The sequence below is a fragment of the Leucoraja erinacea genome, chromosome 18 (assembly GCF_028641065.1).
Source record: "Leucoraja erinacea ecotype New England chromosome 18, Leri_hhj_1, whole genome shotgun sequence".
Lineage (NCBI taxonomy): Eukaryota > Metazoa > Chordata > Chondrichthyes > Rajiformes > Rajidae > Leucoraja > Leucoraja erinaceus.
The window spans coordinates 23,492,947-23,518,046 of NC_073394.1; the positions used below are offsets into that span (position 1 = coordinate 23,492,947).

The 25,100-nt window shown below is 42.9% G+C and overlaps 2 protein-coding genes across 4 annotated transcripts in view; both read right to left on the bottom strand.

Moving 5' to 3' along the window:
* Positions 1-598: 598 nt before the first annotated feature.
* Positions 599-12,368, bottom strand: LOC129705785 (uncharacterized). 2 transcript variants are annotated; one of them, XM_055649588.1, is made up of 4 exons: positions 11,600-12,368; positions 6,529-6,621; positions 2,758-2,847; positions 599-1,632 (listed from the first exon to the last, which is right to left on the bottom strand). In XM_055649588.1, exons 1-4 carry the CDS (start codon positions 12,018-12,020, stop codon positions 1,340-1,342), a joined length of 897 nt encoding a protein of 298 aa, XP_055505563.1. In that variant the 5' UTR covers positions 12,021-12,368; the 3' UTR covers positions 599-1,339. The 2 variants fall into 2 exon arrangements, with proteins under 2 accessions (XP_055505563.1, XP_055505562.1); XM_055649587.1 differs by having other exon boundaries at positions 2,758-2,850; positions 11,600-12,365.
* A 4,651-nt stretch (positions 12,369-17,019) lies between these two features.
* Positions 17,020-25,100, bottom strand: part of LOC129705786 (uncharacterized) — a 33,951-nt gene continuing 25,870 nt past the window's right edge. Inside the window, exons 19-23 of one of the 2 annotated variants that reach the window (XM_055649589.1) lie at positions 23,846-23,996; positions 22,646-22,712; positions 21,149-21,314; positions 19,673-19,830; positions 17,020-18,160 (exon numbers count right to left, since the gene is read on the bottom strand). In XM_055649589.1, coding sequence (XP_055505564.1) covers positions 17,984-18,160; positions 19,673-19,830; positions 21,149-21,314; positions 22,646-22,712; positions 23,846-23,996 — 719 coding nt within the window. In that variant the 3' untranslated portion in view covers positions 17,020-17,983. The remainder of the gene's footprint in view (positions 18,161-19,672; positions 19,831-21,148; positions 21,315-22,645; positions 22,713-23,845; positions 23,997-25,100) is intronic. The other variant, XR_008724964.1, reaches the window with a different exon arrangement.

A 25,100-nucleotide genomic window follows, 5' to 3' on the forward strand; every position in this document is an offset into this window, starting at 1 on the left:
TCACAATCACAATAATACTTTATTAGACAAGTATGTATTGCAACATACAAGGAATTCATTTGCCAAGTCAGTCATACAAATAAAAGCAACGTAACACACAAAACACATTTTAACATAAACATCCACCACAGTGATTCCTCCACATTCCTCACTGTGATGGAAGGCGAAAAAAAGTTCAAATCTCTTCCCTTCATTGTTCTCCCGCAGTCAGGGGCCTCAAGCCCTCCGTTGATGGGACGATCTTGATTCTCGTAACCGGTGGTCAGGCCCTCCGTATCGGGGCAATCAGATCCTGCATCGGAGGAATCTCAGCTCCCCCCCCGCGCCAGCGATCGAACCCCACGTCGGTGCTGGCTCTACATCGTTGGAGCTCCCGACATCCACGGTCTCTCCCGAGACCGCGAGCTCACGACGGTAAAGTCCGCAGGCCGCGGATGGAGCGATCTCAGGCAAGGGATCGCTCCGATGTTAAGTCCACCCCCCGTGGTGGGGCTCAAGGTCAGTTCGAGGAGGTTCGATTCAGAAAATAATCGCATCTCCGGCAAAGTAAGAAACTGAAAAAAAGGCTCCCCGACCCCCACATAAATCAAACCGGAGAACATTTACACAAACTTTTAATACACACTAAAAAATTTTTTTTAAAAGACGAAAAAACACAGACTGTTGGCAGGGCTGCCAATCGTGCGGCGTCCCTGGTGGTGAACTGTGGCAGTGTAAAGGCAACTGAAAAGACATAAATATTTCAAGGAAGGCTTTATGGTTGTTACCAATCCTTTTTTTTTTTTTTTTTTTAAATATAAATGCTTTTGACCGCCACTGTTGGCTTTTACAATTAAAATTTCTTTCCTCTCTCGACTGCACAGTTTGTACCAGAAAGTGTTCTGAAAACAATTGTAGCTTCCTGGTACCCAGTGCAATCGTTTGTGTACGATCATGAGCAGCAAATGTCAGCAGGATCTTCAATTAGCAGGGGGCTACTTTCATCTGTGGCCAATTTTCACCTCCTTCCCCTGCCCCCCAAAGTGTTCTTTTAGATAGAACAGTGACCTGGAGAATCATCCATAGTTTGGATTCCTGCTCCCTGGTCTAGCTAGGTTTGTTGACACACTCAAAGACAGATGAGCTCAGTGAGTGTACCTGGATGGACATTTAGTGAGTGTTGGTTAATAGTAATTTACCATGGGACCACATCTTCAGGTTGACCTGATCTCTATCCACTCCACTTCTTTAACCTTGGATCCCATGGAAGTAAAAATTGCATCTTAACCACTCCTGGTCAAAATAGGGCAAACAGTGCAGATCACCCACAAACCATGGGCTAATAAATAGATAACAAATATTAATTGTTTGAGGGAGAAGGTGTGAATATGTGGGTGTTGTGGTTGTGCAGTGATCGCAGATAATCTGGAGTCTGAGGCGTCTGAATCATCGAGGACCTGGAGTGGTCCAGCAACAATTGGATAATCCGCAGCTCATGCTCTCGCTCCTCCCGTCGTCGCTCCTCTTCCCATTTGTAGAACCTCTCCTCAGCCTTCGTCTGATAGTCCATGAAGGTGTTGATGATGGTCCCAACGTGTCTCTGAAACATGGTTCCGTGCTTCACCTTCATCCTCTTTTTTGGCACCGAGCAATCTACAAAAGGACAAAAGTTAGCAGTCAGACTGCTTGGGAGGATGGACTTATATACAAGAACACAAGGCCATCAGGCCATTCAGCCCATTGAGTCTGCTCCAGCATTCAATCATGCCTGATCTATTGTTCCTTCTCAATCAAATTCTACCGCCTTCTCCCTATAACCTGTGACACCCTTTTTAATCAAAATCATATCAATCTCAGCTTAAAAATCACCCAATGACCTGACAGTCATCTGTGGCCATGAATTCCATAGTTTCACCACCATCTGACTAAAGAAATTCCTTGTCATCTCCATTCTAAAGGTGCGTCCTTTTATTCTGAGGCTGTACCCTTTGGTCCTAGACTCTCCCATTACTGGAAACATCCTCTCCACATCCACTCTGTCGAAGCCTTTCATTATTCAGCACCTTTCAATGAGATCACACCTCATGTCAGCGTGAACTTGATTGGCCAAAGGGCCTGTTCCATGCTGCATCTCTAAACTAAAATAAACTTTGCCATTGTGGCCACGGTGCTTACTTAGATCATCCAGTTACAATTCTGATACATTGGATATAGAAACATTTAGAACTAGTGTGAAACGGTGATCGATGCTGACTCGGTGGGCCAAAGGGCCTGATTCTATGTTGTATCTTTCAATCAATCAAAAATTAGGGCCAAGTATCCATAAGATATATAATTTTTCTCTCCTCAATGCACTGGTATTCAGGAGAGTTGTTAGATTTGCTGCAGGTTTAGCTGAGATCACCCACCACAGGTATCTTCCGATTTCAATGTCTGTGTGCTTCATTCCATAGTCTTGGTTTTTAGTTTTGAGACAATTTACATAGCAGCTTTAAATCCAATTTAGAATAGAATCTCTGGCCATGGCTTACTGCCCTTAGAGCCCCAGCACTGCTGAAGATGGAGACGTGACGATGTCTAGGAGTTGGTGGAGGAAGCGCAGCTCGGACTGGCAGACCAGAAACAGAGCATCCGTCCATGTGGTACACCAAGATTATGTAGTGGGAAATGATTGGAGAACTACTGAGGGAAGTAAGAGGTCACGGGCATGGTTACTATCTTACTACCAGTAATTCTTGGCCGTTTTTTCATAAGAGCGATCATTCTTCAGGTACCCACCCTTCTCAGGTGACGTCCTCTTCCTGCTAGTAGTGCCGGCGTCCTCCGAGCTTGTGCTAATCTTTTCCTCTTCCGCCAGAGCTTCTGTTTCTGCTAAACAAGGAATCAAGATAGGTTGCAACAATAAACTATCCAGTCCCATTACAATACAACAGTAACCAACCAAACTATTCTCATTGAAGCAATCACATGAGTATCTAATGCCATTGATCTAGAATTTTATAGATTCAGCCACAATGTAATTCAAAAACTCAACAAAGTTTAGTTTTGTTTAGAGATCCAGAAACTGGGTCTTCGATCAACTGGGTCCATGCCGACCATTGATCACACTAGTTCTATGCTGTCCCTCTTTCTCGTCCACTCCCTACATACTATGTGCAATGTACAGAGGCCAATTAACTCACAAATCTGCATGTCTTTGAGATGTGGGAGGAAATCCACGCGGTCACATGGAGAAAGGAAATGCCATACAGGGAGCAAGTCCACAAAGACAGCGCCCCGTGGTCAGGATTTGAACCTGGGTCTCTGTCGCTGTGAGGTAGCTGCTTTACCAGCTGCGCCACTGTGCCGCATTTAATTGAATTAACATTGTGGCCTACTTTGAAGGTGTTATGTTTCATTAAAGGAACAGCAACTTTGCCTTTAAATCTTCCAAAACGCACATTCCAAACAGTAAATTCTAATCCACTCCCTATATCGATTACATTCCATAAATTTATTTTTGGTTCTAAGCTTGAAGGCCAAAGCACTGTTATAGTATTTCTCCTTTGCATTTCACTTCAATCTATATTTTCCATTCCATTTTATTACTAGAACAAAAATGTAAAAGCAAAGAATTAATGTCTTTGCTGCCTTCTCACTAGTCAATAATTTGCTGTGAAAACAATGATTGGCTGGATCAAAAAGCCATATAAATAAAAGGACACAAAATGCTGAAGTAACTCAACAAGTCAGGCAACATATCTGTCTATGTTCTCCAGTGAATGCTGCCTGGCCTGTTGAGTTAATCTTTTGTGTAAACCAGCATCAGCCACAAAGTGCTGTAGTTGGGCCAACAAGTCGGGCCGAAAAGCCGGTTTCCGTGCTGTAGAACTCTAGAAATGTAGATCTACATGCAACTCTAAACTGGCTGCAATTGGAATACTTTGGACACCACATTTTAGGCAGAATATAATGCCTAATCTTACTGCACATAGAAGATGAAATATAATGATAATATATTACCATCAATTGAGAACTGGTTAATGGGTTTGTTTCAGCTCCAACATTGATCCTTGTGTCATTCCTGGAGGAGGAGCCATCTTGGGGAACGGCTGCTAACCAGCAGCCGTCCGTTTAATTCATTTAAAAAAAAAGTTTTTAGTAAGTCCTGTGCTTCGTCTGTTGGAGAAATGGACTTCTTAATGTGGGGGGAAGGGGGTAATTATACTTCTAGGTCCCTACCTGGTCGGTGAGGCAGCTTTTTCTCCGGGTTGCCCCGTCGACGTGGCCTACCAGCGAGCGTGGAGCGCCATTTCCTGGCACCTCGGCTTCGTTGGCGGCACAGCACTGGAGCGCTATCGTGGAGCGGAGCGGGCGATGCCTTGCCTGGGTCACCGCGCTGGAGCTCCGGTGAGCTGTGACCGCCGAGATCAACACCTCCGGGCTGCGGCTGCGGAGCGGAGCGGGCGGCGCCGACTCTAACATCAGGAGCCCGGGAGCTCCAACCCGGCGCGGCCTTGTCGGCTTCGGAAGCCGCGGTCCCCAGCTAGGAAGCCGTTCCAGGTGGCCCAGCCGCTGTGAGGACTCTCCCGACGCCGGGGCAACACCACCTGGCCAGAACGGCCAGGAACATCAGGCCTCCGTAGAGGCAATAGCGGTGGCCTCAATAGGCCTGACTTTGGGTGAACTGGGGATGGGGACTGGACATTGTGCCTTCCCCCACAGTGGTATCCACCGTGGGGGGATGATTTTTTTTGTGTGTAAGTTAATATGTTAGTCTTTGTCCAAGATGGCTGTTGGAAGGGATAGTGGACGCTGGAGCACTTTAGCTGCCGCTGCTCTCTCTTCACATTGTGTTTGTTGATTTTTTGTCTTTGGAGCGATTTCTGCCTTTAATTTGTTTACTGGTGATGTCCTTATTATTTATTTTACTCGGACTATATGTTTTTTCTCTTCTGTTAATTTCTGTAAGGTGTCCTTGAGATTTTGAAAGGCGCCCGAAAATAAAATTTATTATTATTATTATTCCACAGTTACTGTTTGCCAACCTAAAAATGACCATTTACAATCTATACATAACCTAGATGGTTTGGCAGAGTGAATTAGGAGCAACACTAGCAAGTTTGCGGATGACACAAAGCTAGGTGGCAGTGTGAACTGTGAAGAGGATGTTAGGAGGTTGCAGGGTGACCCGGACAGGTTGAGTGAGTGGGCAGATGCGTGGCAGATGCAGTATAATATAGATAAATGTGAGGCTATCCACTTTGGCGGCAAAAACAAGGGGGCAGATTATTATCTCAATGGGGTTAGGTTAGGCAAGGGGGAGGTGCAGCAAGACCAGGGCGTCCTTGTACACCAGTCACTGAAAGTTGGCGTGCAGGTACAGCAGGCAGTGAAGAAAGCTAATGGAATGCTGGCCTTCATAACAAGAGGATTTCAGTATAGGAGTAAAGAGGTTCTTCTTCAGTTGTATAGGACTCTGGTGAGACCACATCTGGAGTATTGTGTCAGTTTTGGTCTCCGAATTTGAGGAAGGACATCCTTGTGATTGAGGCAGTGCAGCGTAGGTTCACGAGATTGATACCTGGGATGGCGGGACTGTCATATGAGGAAAGATTGAAAAGACTAGGCTTCTATTCACTGGAGTTTAGAAGGGTGAGGGGGGGATCTTATAAAAACATATAAAATTATAAAAGGACTGGACAAGCTAGATGCAGGAAAAATGTTCCCAATGTTGGGCGAGTCCAGAACCAGAGGCCACAGTCTTAGAATAAAGGGGAAGTCATTTAAGACGGAGGTGAGAAAAACTTTTATGACCCAGAGAGTTGTGAATTTGTGGAATTCCCTGCCACAGAGGGCAGTGGAGGCCAAGTCACCGGATGGATTTAAGAGAGAGTTAGCTCTAGGGTCTAGTCTAATCAAGGGATATGGGGAGAAGGCAGGCACGGGTTATTGATTGGGGACGATCAGCCATGATCACAATGAATGGCGGTGCTGGCACGAAGGGCTGAATGGCCTCCTCCTGCACCTATTTTCTATGTTTCTCTATGTCTATGGTGGGACTGAATGTTCTGTGGCTATTTTGCTGATGATACACTATGTTAACTGAGTGAGGTAAGAATTAGTAAATTGAATATAATACGTGGAAACGCTAGGTTAGGGAGGAGAGGTGGTAGAATTTTGTTCTACAGAAAGATGCAGGTGTCCTTGTACATGAAACAGAAACTGGTGCTCAGGTGCAGAAATTCATGAGGAAGGTAAATGGAATATTGGCCTTCATTGGATGTCTTGCCACAGCTGTACAGGTTGTTGATAGGACCATGACTAGAGTGGTATATACAATTTTGTTCTCCCTATTTAAGGAAGGATATGCTTGCTTTAGACTTTAGAGATACAGCACGGAAACAGGTCTGTAGTCAGGATTAAACCCGGGACTCTGATACTGTAAGGTTGCGACTCTAACGCTGCGCCACTGTGCTGCCGCAGCACCAAGGTCCCAACACTCTTTCACTGGGTAGACGTTCGCTTCCAATCTTACTTTAAACATTCATCTCTAAACACTGCACATACCTGTAACACCACCTGCTGCAGACTGTGGTTCAGGCTGAACTTCATCCTCTTCCTCATTCCTGCTGATGGTGGCGGCAGGTGGGGCACAGCAAACTGTGGCAGTTTAAGATACAATGCGTGAGTGCTCGGGCAAATTTAAAGGCCATTAGTGCCTTTCTCCCAACTTCATGTCATGGCAGAGAAATTAGGAGTTGAATAAATAAATGTTATTAGCCAAGTATGTATACACACAATGAATTTGCCTTGGTGCTCTGTTCGCAAGGATAACAACACAATATACAGTAGACAATTAAACATAAAACGTTATAATTTAAACATGTGAAGAATAAAATAAAATACCAGAGCAAAAGGAGCCTACAGACTTTTGCCTGTTGAGTAGAACTACTGCTGTTTTTAAATCTGGGTGTGGTGGCTTTGGCAGTCTGGTCGCCTCCCAGAGAGAAGTACTTCAAAGAGTTTGTGACCAGGGTCAGAGGGGTCAGAGATGATCTTACCCGCTCACTTCCTGGCACTTACAGTGTATAGTTCGTCAAAGGGGGGAAGGTGGCAGCCAACAACCTTCTTGGCTGATCGAGCAATGCGCTGCAGCCTCCATATGTCATGCTTGGTGGCTGAGCCAAACCAGACCATGATGGAGATGGTGAGGACAGACTCTATGATGGCAGTATAAAACTGGACCATTGTCCAGATTGTGTTTTCTCAGCTGCCACAGGAAGTACAGTATGTCCTCTGTTGTGCCTTTTTGACTGTGGAGTCGATGGTGGCCTCCCATTTTAGGTCCCTGGAGATAATGGCTTTGTGCGTGAGAGTCATGCATTTCAACCAATTCTCACGCTGATGACAGAATTCTCACGCTGTCTTCAGTCCCTGCACAGCAAAGATCCTATTGCGGAGTTGTGAGTGACGTCGCGTCTCTTCTCTCTTGGTCGGATGTGGTGGGCGGTGGGCGGCGCGACTCTGGTCAGCAGCGGCCTCTGCAGTCTGTCCGCGTTTTATTATTTTCTGTCTGTGTTTAAATGTAGTTTTTGTTATTTTGTGGGGGGTGTGTGTGGGGGGTGTGTGTGGGGGGGGGGGGAAACTTTTTAAAATCTCTCCCTGCGCTGGAGACCCGACCTTTTCTCGTTGGGTTTCCGTTGTCGTTGGGGCCGTATAGAGGAGCGGCCTCCAACAGGAAGAAGCCGGGGACTCTGGTGCTACGACTCACCGTCGCCGTCGCGGGGCTGGCCAAGTCCGGAGCGGGTGGAGCGGTGGAGGAGCGCTGCTGCTGCTGCTGCTTTCGGAGGCTCCAACGGCAGGTCTGTGGACGGCGGCACCGGGAGCCCGCGGCTCCCTGGAGGGAGACCGCTTTTCAGGGCTCTCACAACGGCGACTTCTCCCGCCCGAGTTGCGTGGTTGAAGAGCTCCTGGAGCGGGGCCTAACACCACTGCCCCGCGCGGCTTGGAATGGCCGCGGGACTCTGCGAGCGCACGCCGGGGTCTCTAACAGCAAGACCCAGCGTGCGACCTCGCACCACCCGGCGTGGCTTTAATGGCCGCGGGACAATCGCCATCGCCAGCCGGGGGCTTTGACTTTGACTCTGACATCGGGGGGGGGGGGGCGAGTGCAGGGGGGGGATAAGTTTATTAGGCCTTCCATCACAGCGATGTGATGGATGTTTATGTTAATTATGTTGTGTCTTGGGTCTATGTGTTTGTAATGTATGGCTGCAGAAACGGCATTTCGTTTGGACCTCAAGGGGTCCAAATGACAATTAAATGTATCTTGTATCTTGTATCTTGGATGTGCTGACAACATGAAGCAGCCAGAGATGGAACGTGACACCATAATAAATATATTACAGAAAAAATAATTTAATGGGGTGGCATGGTAGCACAGCGGTTCAGTCGCTGCCTTACTACTACATGGGTTTTCTCTGGATATTCCGGTTTCTCATATATCCGAAAGAAGTGCAGGTTTATAGGTTAATTGGCTTCTGTAAATTGTCCCTGGCGTGATGGATGGAACTGTATTGCTGGTCGGTGTGGACTTGGTGGGCTGAAGGGGCTGTTTCCATATATATTTTTTACATGTATATCTTAATTTCATTGAACCATATATGATTGAATATGTGGCATTATTTTCATCTTGTTTCTTTAGTCAAAGGGTAAGGTTGATTGATTTATTTGTGCAGAACAGTGATGGAAGTCCGACTCTTGCCTTGTTTCTCTGTGTTTTTCTATCTATATATGCATAACAGCATGAATATCATCTGATTTCCAAACATGAATATAGTCATTCATGTACTGCACCTGTTGATCAGAGCCTGGCTCTATTGTGGAATGTAATTAGTGATGTAATTTAGCTTAACCTTATTCAAACTACAAAAAGTAGTAAACACTGCCCAGTCCATCATCGGCTCTGACCTTCCTTCCATCGAGGGGATTTATCGCAGTCGCTGCCTCAAAAAGGCTGGCAGTATCATCAAAGACCCACACCATCCTGGCCACACACTCATCTCCCTGCTACCTTCAGGTAGAAGGTACAGGAGCCTGAAGACTGCAACAACCAGGTTCAGGAATAGCTACTTCCCCACAGGTGGGCCAGCACAAGTCTTTCAAGGGTTTTCATGATTACAGAGGTCAGTGCGACAGGCCTGTGTAGTCATTAAGACCAGTAATCCTTGGCTTTTTGGGTATAGGAACAATAGTTATTGCAAGGTGCAGTCATCATGGTATTTTCATAAAGATTCATGTCTCTAAATCGTTTCTAACCATTTCTCCCACTTTTCTAGTCTCCCTCACACATCAGGGCACAGTTCCAGTGGGACACGGTGCCCAACAATGTGTGAACTCCAATGAGCAAAGACCCTTCATCCCATTGGAAATTGGTGCTCACCCAATGAATTCCATTTACCTTTGGTGGCAAAAATCAACCTAAATAGGTTCTCCGAATACCAATTCCCCATCTCAGTTCACATTCACACATCTGTATTATCACCAGGCACAACAAACAACAATGAAGAACACACACCCTCAGTCAGATTTTCTTTACCAAATAGAGGGCACGAATAGTAATTCATTTCCCAGTATCCTGAACAAGATCTTGACGGAGGATGACTTTTGGACTTTACTTTAGACATTACACATTACAAATAGAGTGTGGAAACAGGCCCTTCGGCCCACCGAGTTTGCGCTGACCAACGGTCACCTGTACACTAGTTTTATCGTACATATTAGGGACAATTTACTTAAGCTGATTAAGCTACAAACCTGTACATTTTTGGAGTGTAGGAGGAAACCGGTGCACCCGGAGAAAATCCACGCGGTCACAGGGAGAACGTACAAATTCCATACAGACAGCACCTGTAGTCAAGATCCAACCCGAGTCTCTGGCTCTGTAAGGCAGCAACTCTACTGCTGCGCCACTGTGCCACCCCTGTTAAGGTTCACTTCTTAATAAACAGATAACTCACAAAAACGTTAGCTGGACCAACCCAAGGTTTACTGATCATCGTCCGGGAAGTGATGGGGATGCACCAGTGAAATAAGGAATACAGGCACTTGACTTCCCCCATGCCACCACTTCAATGAGCAAAGAGTTGCATGATGTTGTCACTTAGTCACATTCCAAAGATGGTAGCCATGGTCAGAGATACAGTCAATACACATTACCACAGGATGTGCCTGAGCTTGTCTCTTGTCAATTGGTAGACACATTTCAAAGGCATCTTATCAGTTGGTACTTTCAAGACAAGACATCTCAAAGGCATCGGTCATTGTCTCAATATGCATCACTGAGACAAGTTTGCGTTTCTCTCTCTCATCAATTGGTAGACACATTTCAAAGGCATCGGTCATTGTCTCAATACACAGCAACCCGAGGCAAGCCCGGGCTCGTGTCTCTCTTATCAATCCACTGGAAAAGACCTGCTTGAGACGAAATATAGGCTATAACCTAGTCCAGGATTCCATTATATATATTTAAAAGTATTTAACCTTTTCACCCCAAGATATCAGACATTCTGGGCAGTCCAACACAGCTAGTTGTTTGTGTAAAAAAAAGACAGAAAATCCTGGAGTAACTCAGTGGGTCAGGCAGCATCCCTGGAGAACATGGATAGGTAACGTTTGGGGTTGCAACCTTTCTTCAGACTTGTTTGTTAGTGGACAGTCCAAATCACTTAAGACAGCTAACTACAAGACACATATCGATGGTCACAGGTGGGGATCAGACAGGAGACATGGCAGACACAAACTCTGTGACCCCCACCCATGGCTGCATGAGGGAGTAAATGGACAAATAGGCACATTATGGCTATTTGTTTAGTTTAATCATTCTGAACTTAAGGTTAGTTTAGTTTAAAGTTAGTTTAGTTTAGTTAATTTAGTTTAGAGATACAACGTAAAAACAACACCCTTGATGCACACCGACCATCGATCATCCGTTCACACCAGTTCTATGCTATCCTACTTTCGCATTAATTCCCTCCATACTAGGGGCAATTCAGAGGCAATCGGTGATCCGTTTACATTAACTAATCTTACTGGTTGTCTGCACGAATGCAAAAAAAAAGCAACGCCAAGATAATACATTGAAAATCACGCAGCGTTGGTTTGCAAATTCCCCAAATCTTGTCTCTGCAGCCACCATTCCTCACAGTAACACAGCTTCAAAGAATCCGTGCTTTGAATACTAGAAAATATGGATATTTTCAGGATAAGTGCAGAAAACGTTCAAGTGGACATGTGACACGATGAGTATCCGAAATATTAAACATAGGCTCTGTAAAGATTCGAAGCAGTAATTTGGTGTTAATGTTTTTACTACGAGAGTTTAAAAAAATAACCGCTGTTCTGCTGTGTTGACATTCATGAGTTCTTACATTGCCAGCTATTCTCAAGGTGTGTGTGCAGAGAGAGCCTACAAATCTCGGACGTCCTAAAACTACATTTGATATTTTCCAAGTTACCGTCTGTAATTTTATATTTTGTAATATTTTACGATCAGGATTGATTTAATTTAAAGGAAACATATTCTAAAATAGTTCAACGAATCATTCTTTTCCCGTTGCAGACTGGTCTCAGAGATTACCTGCAATGTTCTCGGTGGCGGACAATGTCTGAGGTGCTGCCTTCTGTAATTTCTCTTCCCCCTCTTCCTCTTTGACCACCACATTGACAAAGGTCCTGTCCTGTGTCCTCTCGGCCTGGAGACTTCGGCAACCCAACACCGCATCAATCTCATTGTAGAAACGCATGGACTTGCACCTCCTCCCAGATCTCCTCTGATTCACCATGATCCTGTATTCGTATTTCAGGTTCTTCACCTTGGCTCGGCATTGCTTCCAGTCGCGTTTGACCCCCAGTTCCTCCAGGTTGTTGGAGATCCTCACGAACACGTCTTTATTCCTGACTGTCCCGGCCAGCTGATCCTGGATGGACCTGTCTTTCCAAATGGCCAACAAGCCTTTGATCTCCTGGTCTCCCCAGTTCTTGCTCGCTCTCCTTGCCATCCTCGAGGGCACTGCTAACCATTCAGTTTACTGGGGATTTAAACAAAATAATGAGATCGCCGATAGAAGACGCGAGCTCAAAGGACGATTGAGCACAATGGTGGCGGAGGAGGAGGAGTGATGCTTGCCCACGCCTACACAGCGCTGGGAGGATGCGTCAGTGGGTGACTCGACACTGCAGCCGAACGCTGATTAGTCAAGTCCACAAGAGTGTTGGGACACACACGTTGTAATCGCTCAGACCTCAGCAACAGCTGCTCACAATTCAAGAAGATTCAGTGCCCCTGCGATTGAGGCAGTGCACCAGGAAGCAGTCTGCGCTGTATCTTGTATCGCCTATATCAGTCTGCTTTGTATCTTGTATCGCCTATATTTAAAATAAAAATTCTGCCTGCATATAAGTGGACAACAGATAGAAAATACTTGATATAAATGTATAACATTGTGAAAGGCGTTGATGGGTATGCAATGCCCTTCATCCCCAAAGAAGAAATGTCAAAGACAAGAGGGCATAGCTTTAAGGTGGGAGGGCAAGTTTTTTTTACACAGTAGGTGGTGGGTGCTTGGAACGCACTTGCAGGTGTGGTGGTGGTGGTGGCAGATACAACAGGCATTTAAAATGCTTTTGGGTAGGTATGTGGATAGGCAGGGATTGGAGCGATTTTTGTATCCAGTGCAGGCAGAGAAGATTAGTTTAAGTTGGCTAGTTCAGCGCAGACATTGTGGGCCAAAGGGTCTATTTCCGTGCTGTACTGTTACGTGCTGTACAGCGTGAAATAAACAAATAATAATTTCTTATTCCTTGTCATATCCAACCTATTTAAACAAGACCTATAGCGGGGAGTTGATCAGTTGAATGAGGTTGGGGTGCTCTTTCATATGAGTCTGGACACAAAATGCTCGAGGCAGCATCTTTGGAGAGAAGGAATGGGTGACGTTTCGGGTTGAGACCCTTCTTCAGACGATACTTTTCATCATTTCATATGATGAAACTGATACACATAATCTCATGTTAATAACACAAACTACAGGTGTTTTTAATTTAGAGAAAATGTCCTAACAGAAAAAATGTTTATCATATCCTAAAAACATGTGACACAGTTCACTCCTGTATCCTCCATCAAACAATTATTTTTAATATTTGTCAAGACTTGTCTCTCTGGCTTCCTGGCACAATAAAAAAAAAACAGGCGTGGTTTGGATGAAAATCATATTAACATGGTTTCAAAACTATTTCTATATTCTAGATTTAATTTTCTGGTCAATGTTAGACACCAGCAAACTCGTAAACTCCATCTACCTGCTGCTAGATAATTGAGATAATATATACCCAACATTGAATACAATGGTTACACAGAAAAGCTGGAGAAACTCAGCGGGTGCAGCAGCATCTATGGAGCGAAGGAAATAGGCAACGTTTCGGGCCGAAACCCTTCTTCACTGATCAGGGGTGGGGGTGGGTAAAAAAGGAGTAGCCGGAAGGCTGGAGGGTGGGAGGAGACAGCAGGGGAGCTGAGGAAGGGGAGGAGACAGCAAGGACTAACAGAATTGGGAGAAGTCGACATGCCCCCGGGGTCAGACTCCCCAAACGGAATATGAGGTGCTGTTCCTCCAATTTCCGGTGCTGCTCGCTTTGGCCATGGAGGAGACCCAGGACAGAGAGGTCGGAGACGGAGTGGGAGGCGGAGTTGAAGTGCTGAGCCACCGGGAGGTCAGCTAGGTTATTGCGGACCGAGCGGAGGTGTTCGGCGAAACGATCGCCCAACCTCCGCTTGGTCTCACCGATATAGATCTGCTGTGCCCAACCTGCTTGGTCTCACCGATATGGATCTGCTGAGCAATAACCTAGCTATACCTCAGCACTTGAATCCCACTCCGCCAATGATCCTGGTACAAATAATTGAACAGCACCTCTCCGTTTGGGGAGTCTCCCCATGAACATCGCTGATTCTGTTATGTCTCCTCCCCTTCCTCAATTGAAGCCTTCCGGCTACTCCTCCTTTTCCCTTTCTTGTCCCCACCCACCCCCACCTGAATCAGTCTCTCGTCCATTTCCTTCGCTCCATGACCCGCCTTTCTGACCCAGAAGGTTTGTTGATGAATCACCTGCGGCGATACATCTGAAACTTTCAGAGTACGGTATGATCTCATCCCCATGCGATGAGTGAAAGTCCAATGATTGATGAATCACCTGCGGCGATACATTGAAACTTTCAGAGGACGGTACGTTCCGAAGTGAAAGTAAATTGATAAAGCTGTCACACGTAGTTTTAATGCACATACATTTACAAACTGAAGTAAAGAAGCCAAGATATTCACTTACCATCCTGATCAAACATTAACCATGTAATTTTGCTAAGAACCTGTTTTTGTAGATGTTACTGTGAGAACAAGATTAGACTTGCCTGAATATTCTTCAAAACTAAATAATCTCCAGACACTCACTGGAGACATACATTTATAAGAGCAAAATGGGAAACATGCTAGAGTACATCTGGTGCCCAAGTGCCAAAATTCAGGTTGTCAACAAGCTTGGATGGTGAAAACGCATCAAAAACAAATTGAAAACATTTAATGGTGTTCAAGTTGGGGTACATGCTTCCTTTGCACTTAGGGGATATTCAGGTATTATAGAATTATGCGGATAGGAGATATTTTTTTTACTAACTTTTTTTTTGGTTAAAAAAGAACCAATCTTCAAAATAGCAAAACAACCTGTTCCCGATGGTGCAGCACGGTGGCTCAGCACTAGAGTAGCCTAGAGAGCTGGGTTTGATCCTGAATTTGGATGCTGACTGTATGAAGTTTGTACGTTCTCCCTGTGACTGTGTGGGCTTTTTCCGGGTGTTTCCTCCCACTTCCCAGACATGCAGGTTTGTAGGTTAATTGGCTTCTGTAAATCGTCCCTAATGTGTAGAATAGAACTAGTGTGAACAGGTGATCGCTGGTCAGCGCAGACACGGTTGGCTGAAGGGCCTGTTTCCAAGTTGCATCTTTAAACTAAACTAAAGTTAACTTTCAACGATACGTTAAGGTTATCGAAATTAGTCATCATGTGTGGGATATTCTGATCAGTATCATTGAGGGCAATAGATGAATGTTTATGTTAATGGGCCCTCTTTGAAATCCCCATGATGAGACTGGGGAGACATTAAGCAGCCATCTCATGTATTAACATATTAACATACTATCAAAGGTGCATCCTTGAACCATTTGTCTTTTAATATTTTGCTGTTTTGTTTTTCCAGGGAGTGATCCCTCATCACTGTAACAAAATAAGTATAGTTTCTTGACCATCTTATAAATTAGATTGTCATAGTAAAGATGTTTGTGTTTTCAGAAGTATCTTTGTGCCAATGTGTAGTCCATTATTTATGTTTATTATTGTCACGTGGACCGAGGTATTGGAAAAGTTTTGTTTTGCATACTATTCAAACAGATCAGATATACTATTTATAAGTACAATCAAGTCAAACTCAAGTACAATAGATAGACCAAAGGACCAAAGTTCAGAATATAATTCATAGCATTGTAGCGCATCAGTTTCATAGACTTTGCATTTTAATGTATCTATTCCATAGACAGTAAATAAGTCATTCTGCAAAGTTACCTGTCTATACTCAAATTAAAGATGAGTAGGTAATCAGAGCCATTAAAACTATAGCTAAATGTACCTGTAAAACTATAAAAACAATCTGAAGAGTGCCGACCCAAAACGTCACCTATCCATGTTGTACAAAGATGCTGCCTGACCTGTTGAGTTACTCATGCACTTTGTGTCTTTTCTTGTGAACCAGCTTCTGCAATGTCCTGTTTCTACATTTTACTGCTCCACTACAAAAACTCAAGGTGTGCCTACTTTCAAAAAATTCTCTTCCTCTCTCTGACGGAGTCTGAAGATGGGTCTTGACCTGAAATGTCACCTATCCATGTTGTCCAGAGATGCTGCCTGACCTGCTGAGTTACTCCAGCACTTGGGGTCTTTTTTTGAAAACCAACAGTCAATCTGCAGTCCCTTGTATCTCTGTTAAACATTCTTTGTTGTCTTTGTGTTTAAAAAAACGCTCACATCATACGCTGTTAGACTGCTGAGGTTGCTAGCCATGTAATGGATCAGTTAAATATCTGGACAAAGCCCCAAATACTGTGATTTGTGTACAAAGTCACTCAGAAGCTGAAGCTGGTTGATATAAAAGTCTTTATTCATCAATTGCTATAATTATCTAATTAGCTTTAATATTTCAAACGTAGACGGGTAACTTTGCATAATTACACTGCACCGCACGGAAGCTGCTAAAAAAACTCTAAATGTACAAACACCTTTATTGGGACAAACTAATTCACATGGATGGTCAGAGGACAGTGCCTCCTTAGTTACAGTGTCCATGGTGGCACCCTGCTTACACAAACAACAGAATATTAAGTGACAAGACAGACTCTGCATTGAGTAACAGGGATGCACCTTTAAGGATATGTTACTATCCAGAGATGGTCACTTTATGTCTTCCCTGATCTCATCTTGGAGGTTTCAATGATAGCCAATTAAGATGAACTTTCATCTATTCTCTTCAATGGTACTGGTCAGAAAGTCCACATTCAGTGATTAGTTTTGATAGCCTAAAGTATACTTGCAAGTTAACATGAATAGGTTGTTTTGCCATTCTCAAGATTGGTTCTTCTTTTAATAGATATCTTCCATCCTTATAATTCTGTAACTCCTAAATATTCTCTAACAGTATTCTTGTAGTGGTAGAGTTGCAGCCTTACAGCAGCACCCGGGTTCGATCCTGACTATGGGTGCTGTCTGTACTGAGTTTGTACATTCTCCCCGTGACCGCATGGGTTTTCTTGGGGTGCTCTGATTTCCTTTTACACCCCAAAGACATGCTGGCTTGTAGGTTAATTGACTAAGGAAAAAAAAAAGTAAAATTGTCACTAGTGTGCAGGATAGTGTTAGTGTACGGCATGATCGCTAATGTTTATACAAGGTATTTATAAAGTCTAAAGTCGCTGCTGAAAGAAATAACTTTATCGTCCAAAATCTTGTCCATTTAATTTTATTTCAATTTTCACCAAAAGTCAATAATTTCAGTATAAACAGAGGTGTAATAATGCAAATGTGCTTGAGGTCGCATTTTGTAACCACTCATAATAAGGGGGGCAAAGATCGAACAACTGTTAAAGAATTGCTGAGGACATGGAAGAGGAAAGGTTCGTAAATTGATCAAAGATGAAGGTAATAAAGGTCGAGCCGACACATTACAAACAATTTAAATTTGATTGTTGTAGAGAATAAGGACATATTGGCAACCCTAAATTGATAGTGTGACTGGTGGGGAATGACAGTGTTATGCTAGAGATAGCGTGATGTCAAGATTATGGGAAAAAAAGTTACAACTCAATTCAAACATTAAAATATGAAAAAAGGAAAGGTAATAAAAATCTAAGTAACGTAAAGCGTAAGTTTAAGCATCAGTAGCAGGAAAATTCCTAGATTTCATCAACAGCAAGAAAACAATGGAGAAGATATGTTCAGTCCCAAGGTATTATCTGAACAGGATGATATAATGAAAAGCAGGTCAAGTCTAACTGATTTATAGAATGAAGATTTTAAAAGAAAAGTATTTATTAATTTTTTATGGTATGGCAGTCGCCGGCAAAGTCAGCATTTATTGCTCATCTCTAATTGACCTTGAGAAAGCAGTTACAGGATTTAAATCCAGTGACAATGAAGGATATATGTTTCCAAATGGCTCTTTGAGGCTTGGAGGCCTCAGACCACAAATTACAGAGAATGGTTTTCCCATGCACATATTGCCCTTGCACTCCCTGGTGACAGAAGTTGTGAGAATGGTCAACAAGATATCGGTGGACCAAAGGACTTGTTTCCATGCTGTATCTTTCAATCAATCCCATCCAACAGATTCGGTCAAAACCTTCCAATCTTCAGAATCTTGGTTCAGTTAATATTTCTCTTCAGGTATGTTCATACTACCTGCCCAAGATTGATTCATGGGGTATGGCTCTGGTGTCTGTCTGTTTACCACAGTCTCAGCTTCTTCTGGGGTAGAGTTATCCTGAACAGCAGACGTCATTGGTAATGTGACACTTGGGTTCAACAGATTCAGAACAGACATCCTCTGAACAGCAATGCCGGGGTTAAGGTTGAATTTGGATTTTTATACGGCATTTCATATCAACACAAAGCTTTTCCTAACCAATTAATCACTTTAAAAAAGGAAGGAGTTGCATTTACACAATCTCAGTCTCACAAAGGATTTTGCAGCTGATAGATTATTTTGGCTCTGTAATAGCACAGGAAGTCCCACATGTCCCTCAAACAGCAATACCATAATGACAAGCTGACTTGTTTTCTTAAGGGAAGATGGTTAATGGAATTAGTACTGGCAGGACAGCAGGTATAACTCCCTTAACTCTTCTTCAGGATAATTACAATGCAATAAAATCTTATAGCTGAAATATCTTGTTGACCATTCTCACAACTCAGATTTATGCCTCAAACTAAAAGCTCCCACAATGAAGTACGATCTCTTTTCTACACTAGCCTAAAGTTGAGATTTCCCAGCTCAAATCTCTGGAGTACAACTTGAACAACTCAACCTCTTGACTCGGAGATGAGTGTGCCACCAACAGAGCTACTTTGTGAGGTTTTATTGTTGCTATACACAAATTAAGCCAGTATTGTACGGAATAAGCCATAAATATCAAAATAAAATATATTTTAATCTATTTTTATGATGATAGATTAGCAGAATGCTGGCCAGCATAAGAGAATCTGTGCCCTTCTTGAGAATGAAGCTTTTGCAAAAAATTCTGAACAATTGGAGCAAGCAAATGAGTCAAGTAAAACATGCCAATTTCAACTGAACTGCACAGTACAAAAAGCATATTAACCTGTTATCACAAATTGTTAAATTAATGAATGCTACCTACTACACCAAGACAAGTGTAAGAGAGAGTGTTAGGTTTGGGTATCACAGAGATTGGAGTAACTCCCAATCATGTCATTTGTAAAACCCTGGGGTTCTTTTCCATCTTGGCAGTTCAGCCTCCTGATTATGAGGATCAGAGGGCACGGCCTGAGGATAAAAGGAAGTGCCTTTAGAGTGGAGATTAAGAGGAATTTCATTACCTAGAGGGTAGTGAATCTGTGGGATTCAATGCCACAAGTGGTGGTGGAGGCCAAGTCATTGGGTATTTTTAAAACAAATATTGAAAGATTGTTGATTAGTAAGGCTGTCAAATGTTACGAAGTGAAGGCAGGAAAATTGGGGTTGTGAGGGAAAAATAGATCAGGCATGATTGAATGTTCGAGCAGACTCAATTATCAAAATGGCCTGATTCTGTCTTATGAACATTACAAGGGAATTAAAAAGAAAATAGACTGCCTTTTCACCAACAATCAAATGTACAATTGCCTTCATTGCACTCTAGTTAACCTTCCTGTCACATTTGATATTCTCAATATCTGGAATAATCATTCATAATTTTTTCCCTATTCTTTCCAAAGTAATAATATTCTGTGCAGCCAGCATTGTACAGAATAATCCCCATTGGACCTGATCAGAAGTTTATACAACCTTTTAGACTTATATTACCTTGCTTTAATACTAGTCCGGTGTGAAGGATACGGTGCTGCAGCCCAAAGGAGGAAGGCTGAAAACTGACGGTGCTTGCGTTAGGCGGAAGAAGCCTGCCGAACCTGATGGATGGAAGTATAAACGAGCCTTTGGCATAAATACCTGTCTGATCTTCATTGGCATGAACAGTGCTGGGAGGCAGATTTCATCTACCAAGGAAAAAGAAAGGAGTAAATGAGTGAACAATTGTTCTGGCCAACATACCGATCAACCAAAGATAGACAGAAAAAGCTGGAATAAATCAGCGGGACAGGCAGCATCCCTGGGGAGAAGGAATGGGTGATGTTTCGGGTCGAGACTCTTCTTCAGACTGAAGATCACGGGAAAAAGAAACGAGAGATATAGACGATAATGTAGAGAGATAAAGAATAATGAATGAAATATGCAAAAAAAGTAACGATGATAAAGGAAACAGGCCACTCACTGTTAGCTGTTTGTTGGGTGAAAACAAGAAGGTGGTGCAACTTGAGTGGGGGAGGTATAGAGAGAGGGGGAATGCCGATATTACTTGGAGTTAGAGAAATAAATATTCATACCACTGCTGCCTAAGCAAAATATGAAATGCTATTCCTCCAATTTGCACTTAGCCTCATTCTGAGAATGGAAAGTACCTAGGACAGAAAGTTCAGTGTGGGAATGGAAAGGAGAATTAAAATGTTTAGCAACCGGGAGATCAGGTAGGTTCAGGCGGACTGAGCGAAGGAGTTCAGCAAAAAGATCGCCCAGTCTACGTTTGGTCTCGCCGATGTATTAGAGTCCACGTCTTCAACAATGGATACAGTAGATGAAGTTGGAGGAGGCGCAAGTGAACTTCTGCGTAATGTTCTTGGATGTCCTGGTATGGAAAACCTCATCATGCGGCATAGGCGGAGGAATTGGGAGTATGGGATAGAGTCTTTGCAGGATGCAGGGTGGGAAGAAGTGTAGTTGAGGTAGTTGTGGGAGTCGAAGGTAGATACAATATGCCGGAGTAAACTCAGCGGGACAGGCAGCATTTCTGGAGAGAAGGAATAGGTGACATTTCGGGTCGAACTCCTTCTTGTGGAAGTCAGTGGATTTGTAATAAGACATCAGACAATAGTCTATTTCCTGTGATGGAGACTGCAAGATCAAGAAAGGGGAGGGAGGTGTCCGAGATGGTCCAAGTAAATTTGAGTGCAGGATGGAAATTGGTGGTGAAGTTGATGAAGTCCATGAGTTCTGCATGGGTGCAGGAGGTAACACCAATGCAGTACACACTAAACATCCTCTCATCCTCACAAGCCATGGACACAAAATATCCAAGGGTAATTCCTATATGCTTGGACCTTCTAGCAGCATTCATGCTTAGGAACAGAAACCCAACTATATTTTAGGAGAAAATGGATAATGGTACAAAACCAAAGAACCTGGATAGCACCAGCAGAACATAGAGACCAAAAGTTTGATTTGTTTTTAATGTGTTAAATACTGAATCAGAACACAAACCTTTGCTTCTGCTATCATGTGCCACGTTGTCTGAATGCAGTTGAAGTCTCTTTTGAACTGAGAGCTGTTTCTCCAGTTTTCTGCTTGTCTCAGACTGAAGCTTCTCAATTGTACTATTTTTATTTCTCCACATGTTCTCTTCCAGTATTTTCATTCTCTCCCAAACCTAAAACACACCGCAATGCCCTCATTTTTCTGAACCTGGACAATTTGAGTTGGGCTATGCTCTGTCTTTTCAATATGCAGCTTAAAATGATAAAGAATTTCTGTTCACTCAATATAAGAATGCTTGCAATGTTAATTTGGTTAATATAACACCAAAAATAGGAGAAAATGCCTTTTCATAAGTAAATCAGGTTTGAGAATTGGAAAATCATCACAGGTCATTGGGCTAAAGTAGAGGAAGTAACATGTTAGGGTTAGAATGTTAAAAGTAGGTTTCAAGAAATAAAAAGTATAAAGGGGGAAAACGTTGAGGAGGGAAAGCCATGGCAAGGGCATTGCCAGTTGTAGGCTTGAATGGTGATGCTCAAGAGGAATAGAAATATACCTCAAAAAGATTGAGAGTGAATGTGTGAGTGTGTGAGTGTGTGTGTGTGTGTGTGTGTGCGTCTGTGTGTGTGTGCGTGTGTGCGTGTGTGAGTGCGTGTGCGTGTGTGAGTGCGTGCGTGTGTTGCTGAGGTTGAAGCCCGTGCGGAATTTGTCAACAGAATGAGAATTATAAAACGTTGTGACTTTGTGTAGCTTGGTGCAACATAGATCGGCAATCACAAAAAGGACAGGTAAACAGATTTTTTGTACGTTAGAAAATGGATAGCAGAGGTTTGTTGAGTTTATGGAAAGTTGCAGCAGAGCCCCGGTGCTGGACTGGTCAAGTATAAATGTGGTAAAGTCATGGAAGAGAGTTTTGGCAGCAGATGAGTTGTGACAGGGATTAAGTTGGCAATTCATGACAAGATGACATTATTATGATAGCTGCTTTCTAAATGTCCCCGTTGCTCCTGAATGGATATCTCTGTGATTACTGTATAACTACTTTTCCCGGAAGCTGATCTTCCCAATAGTATTCCTTTACTATCATGGGAAGTTAACATAGTTGGAAAAGTACCCAGATAATATGGCAGTGGAATTCTGTTTCAAAAGAACTGATTAATTTCTATCTATTGATTAATTCCTGTTAATTCATTCAGAAGATTCAATTGGCTCGTCCTGCTATAATCCACAGTTTAATCAAAAACAATTAATGTATTATGTAAATGTAAACACAAAAGGAACACGAGCAGGAATAAGCTATTGGCTCTGCCATTCAATAAGATCATGGTTGGTCCAATCTTGGCCAGAACAATTACTACTACTTTGGGACTTACATTGTCTTTTTAATGTTTGTTGTATCCTGCTCTCTAATCCTTTGCATGTTACCTTGTTTATCCAATTAAAAAACTGTCATTAAAGTGCACTATTGTAAATAGGTTAGTCATTTTATTGACTGTCACTTACATCCTCTGGAAGTTTCTTTTTCAGCAGAAGACTCTTGCTCACGCTGATCTTTTGTCTTGCAACAGCACTGAGGGGAAATAGACAGAGGAATATAGTGAGTCATATTAATATGTGAAACATATTAAGTGAAGAGAACAACCAAAGCCAAGTATGTCAACTATTAACACCTTGGGAGGCAATGGCGAATCATGATATGGATGTGTACAATCTGTTCCCTCACTTATATGAGAAAGATATCTGCATTGTAAAATACTTTCTAACAACTTTCTTAATAGTTTCAGTCATAAAAGTACCACCAATGTGTTAATGCCTCCAAAGACCAAGAAGGTATCTAATTTATAGGGGCATAGAGTGATATAGAAATGGGCACTTCAGCTCACACTGACTATTTACACAAATCAATCCCATTTTCTTTCCCACATTTCCACCAATTCCCCACAATTTTGAATGTTCACCTAACATTCACACGTGCATAGGTGTGAAAGAATCTGGAGGTTATTGATCAGAATGCAGGGAGAATAGGTTACAGGGAAACTTAATAAGGGAATGGGATTGCTCCATGAGCTGAGACATAGAACAGCATAAATGGTTTTATGCTGGTTCTCAGACCAGATCAAGAGTTTATGAGGGTTGTCCCCTTGCATGATGATACAAAGTCTTCCTTGGTAAACCTTCTCTGTGTCACCCATTCTTTTCAAGATGTACCAAGCCACCACTACTTGCTTTGTTAGCAGTGTGTGCAATATTGGATCTGCTGATGTTTGGTTGCTTTGTGCAATGCACAATAGTGAATAAACTTTGTCTGCTCAATGTTTCTTTAAATCTCTTTTCCGTCTCTCATTAAGACTCATGTTCTGAGCATACCTGATTTTCTACCGTACATTCACGTTTGTTCTCTCCACTGATAATCACTGAGTCCTGATCAAGGATGGGTATCTTCCCCCCCACCCCCCATCAGTCTGAAGAAGGGTTTCGGCCCGAAACGTCGCCTATTTCCTTCGCTCCATAGATGCTGCTGCACCCGCTGAGTTTCTCCAGCAATTTTGTGTACCTTGGGTATCTTCACTTCTTCTCTTCACTAAAAAAACTTTGCTTAAAAATCCTTAAAAATATCTAAATTAACTTATTTTACATTGATAACATAATTATGTTTCCTTGGTTTCTTGTAGATAGGTGATTTAGCTGCTATCAGTTCCTCACCTTTTTGGTGGGGGTTTTGGACCAGTTAGTGCTAATCTGACATCTCGAGCTGAATGATTCTGTGTCCATTCTCCATTTGCCTCAACATCACAATCCTTATTCTCAGTTGTCAAATGTGCGCTCTCTGACCTTGGTATCCTTTCCAGCATATCTATTCAAAAACACAAACGTTTTAGCTAACTATTTAAATGTTGGAAAATTAAACAGATTTAAATAATTTGAATCAGTTCATGAAAACTGATGCTTCAAGATGCACTATTAACTCTTCAGTACCATGTCTAGAAATCATTAGATAAAGCAGGAAGACTAAGAATTTCATTTCAAGAAAAACATTTAACCAGCATTTAAAGTTTGGAACAAACAACATCGAAAGAACCTCCTGCTTGTGTTAACTCAATTGAGTATAAATGGGGATCCTGTGGATAGGGTGAACTGTTTTAAATATCTGGGAGTCCACATCTCTGAGGATATGACATGGTCATCACACGCCTCAGCACTGGTTAGTAAGGCAAGGCAGCGCCTTTACCACCTCAGGCAATTGAGGAAATTCAGAGTGTCTCCGAGGATCCTCCAGTGCTTTTACGCAGCGGCGGTGGAAAGCATCTTTCCGGGAACATTACCATCTGGTTCGGGAATTGCTCTGCCAAGGACAAGAAGGCTCTGCAGAGAGTAGTGCGTTCTCCGAACGCACTATGGGAACTTCACTCATCCCCCTGCAGGAGCTATACAACAGGAGGTGCAACTCCAGAGCAAACAAAATCATGAGAGACCTCTTCCACCCCTGCAACAGACTGTTCCAACCGCTACGGTCAGGCAAACGTCTCCGTTGCCATGCAGTGAGAACGGAGAGGTTGAGAAGGAGTTTCTTCCCAGAGGCAATTCGGACTGTAAACGCCTTTCTCACCAGGGACTAACTGTACAGAACGTTTTTCCTTCTATTATTTATTATGTAAAATAATATGTGTGGTATGATTGTGTTTATAATTTGTTTGGTTGTTTTGTTGTTCCGCGAGCATTGCCACTTTCATTTCACTGCACATCTCGTATGTGTATGTGACAAATAAACTTGACTTGACTTGACTTGACTTGAACTCAACCACCATGAAAATAAATAATTAACAATGCATGTAGTGCTCGTGCACCTCAGAATGCTTCACAAAACAAATCAATGTATTTTATGGATAACATCAAAGTTAAGTGGCCAATTAATATTTAAAAGACATTTGGAAAAGTACATGGATAGGAACGGTTTAGA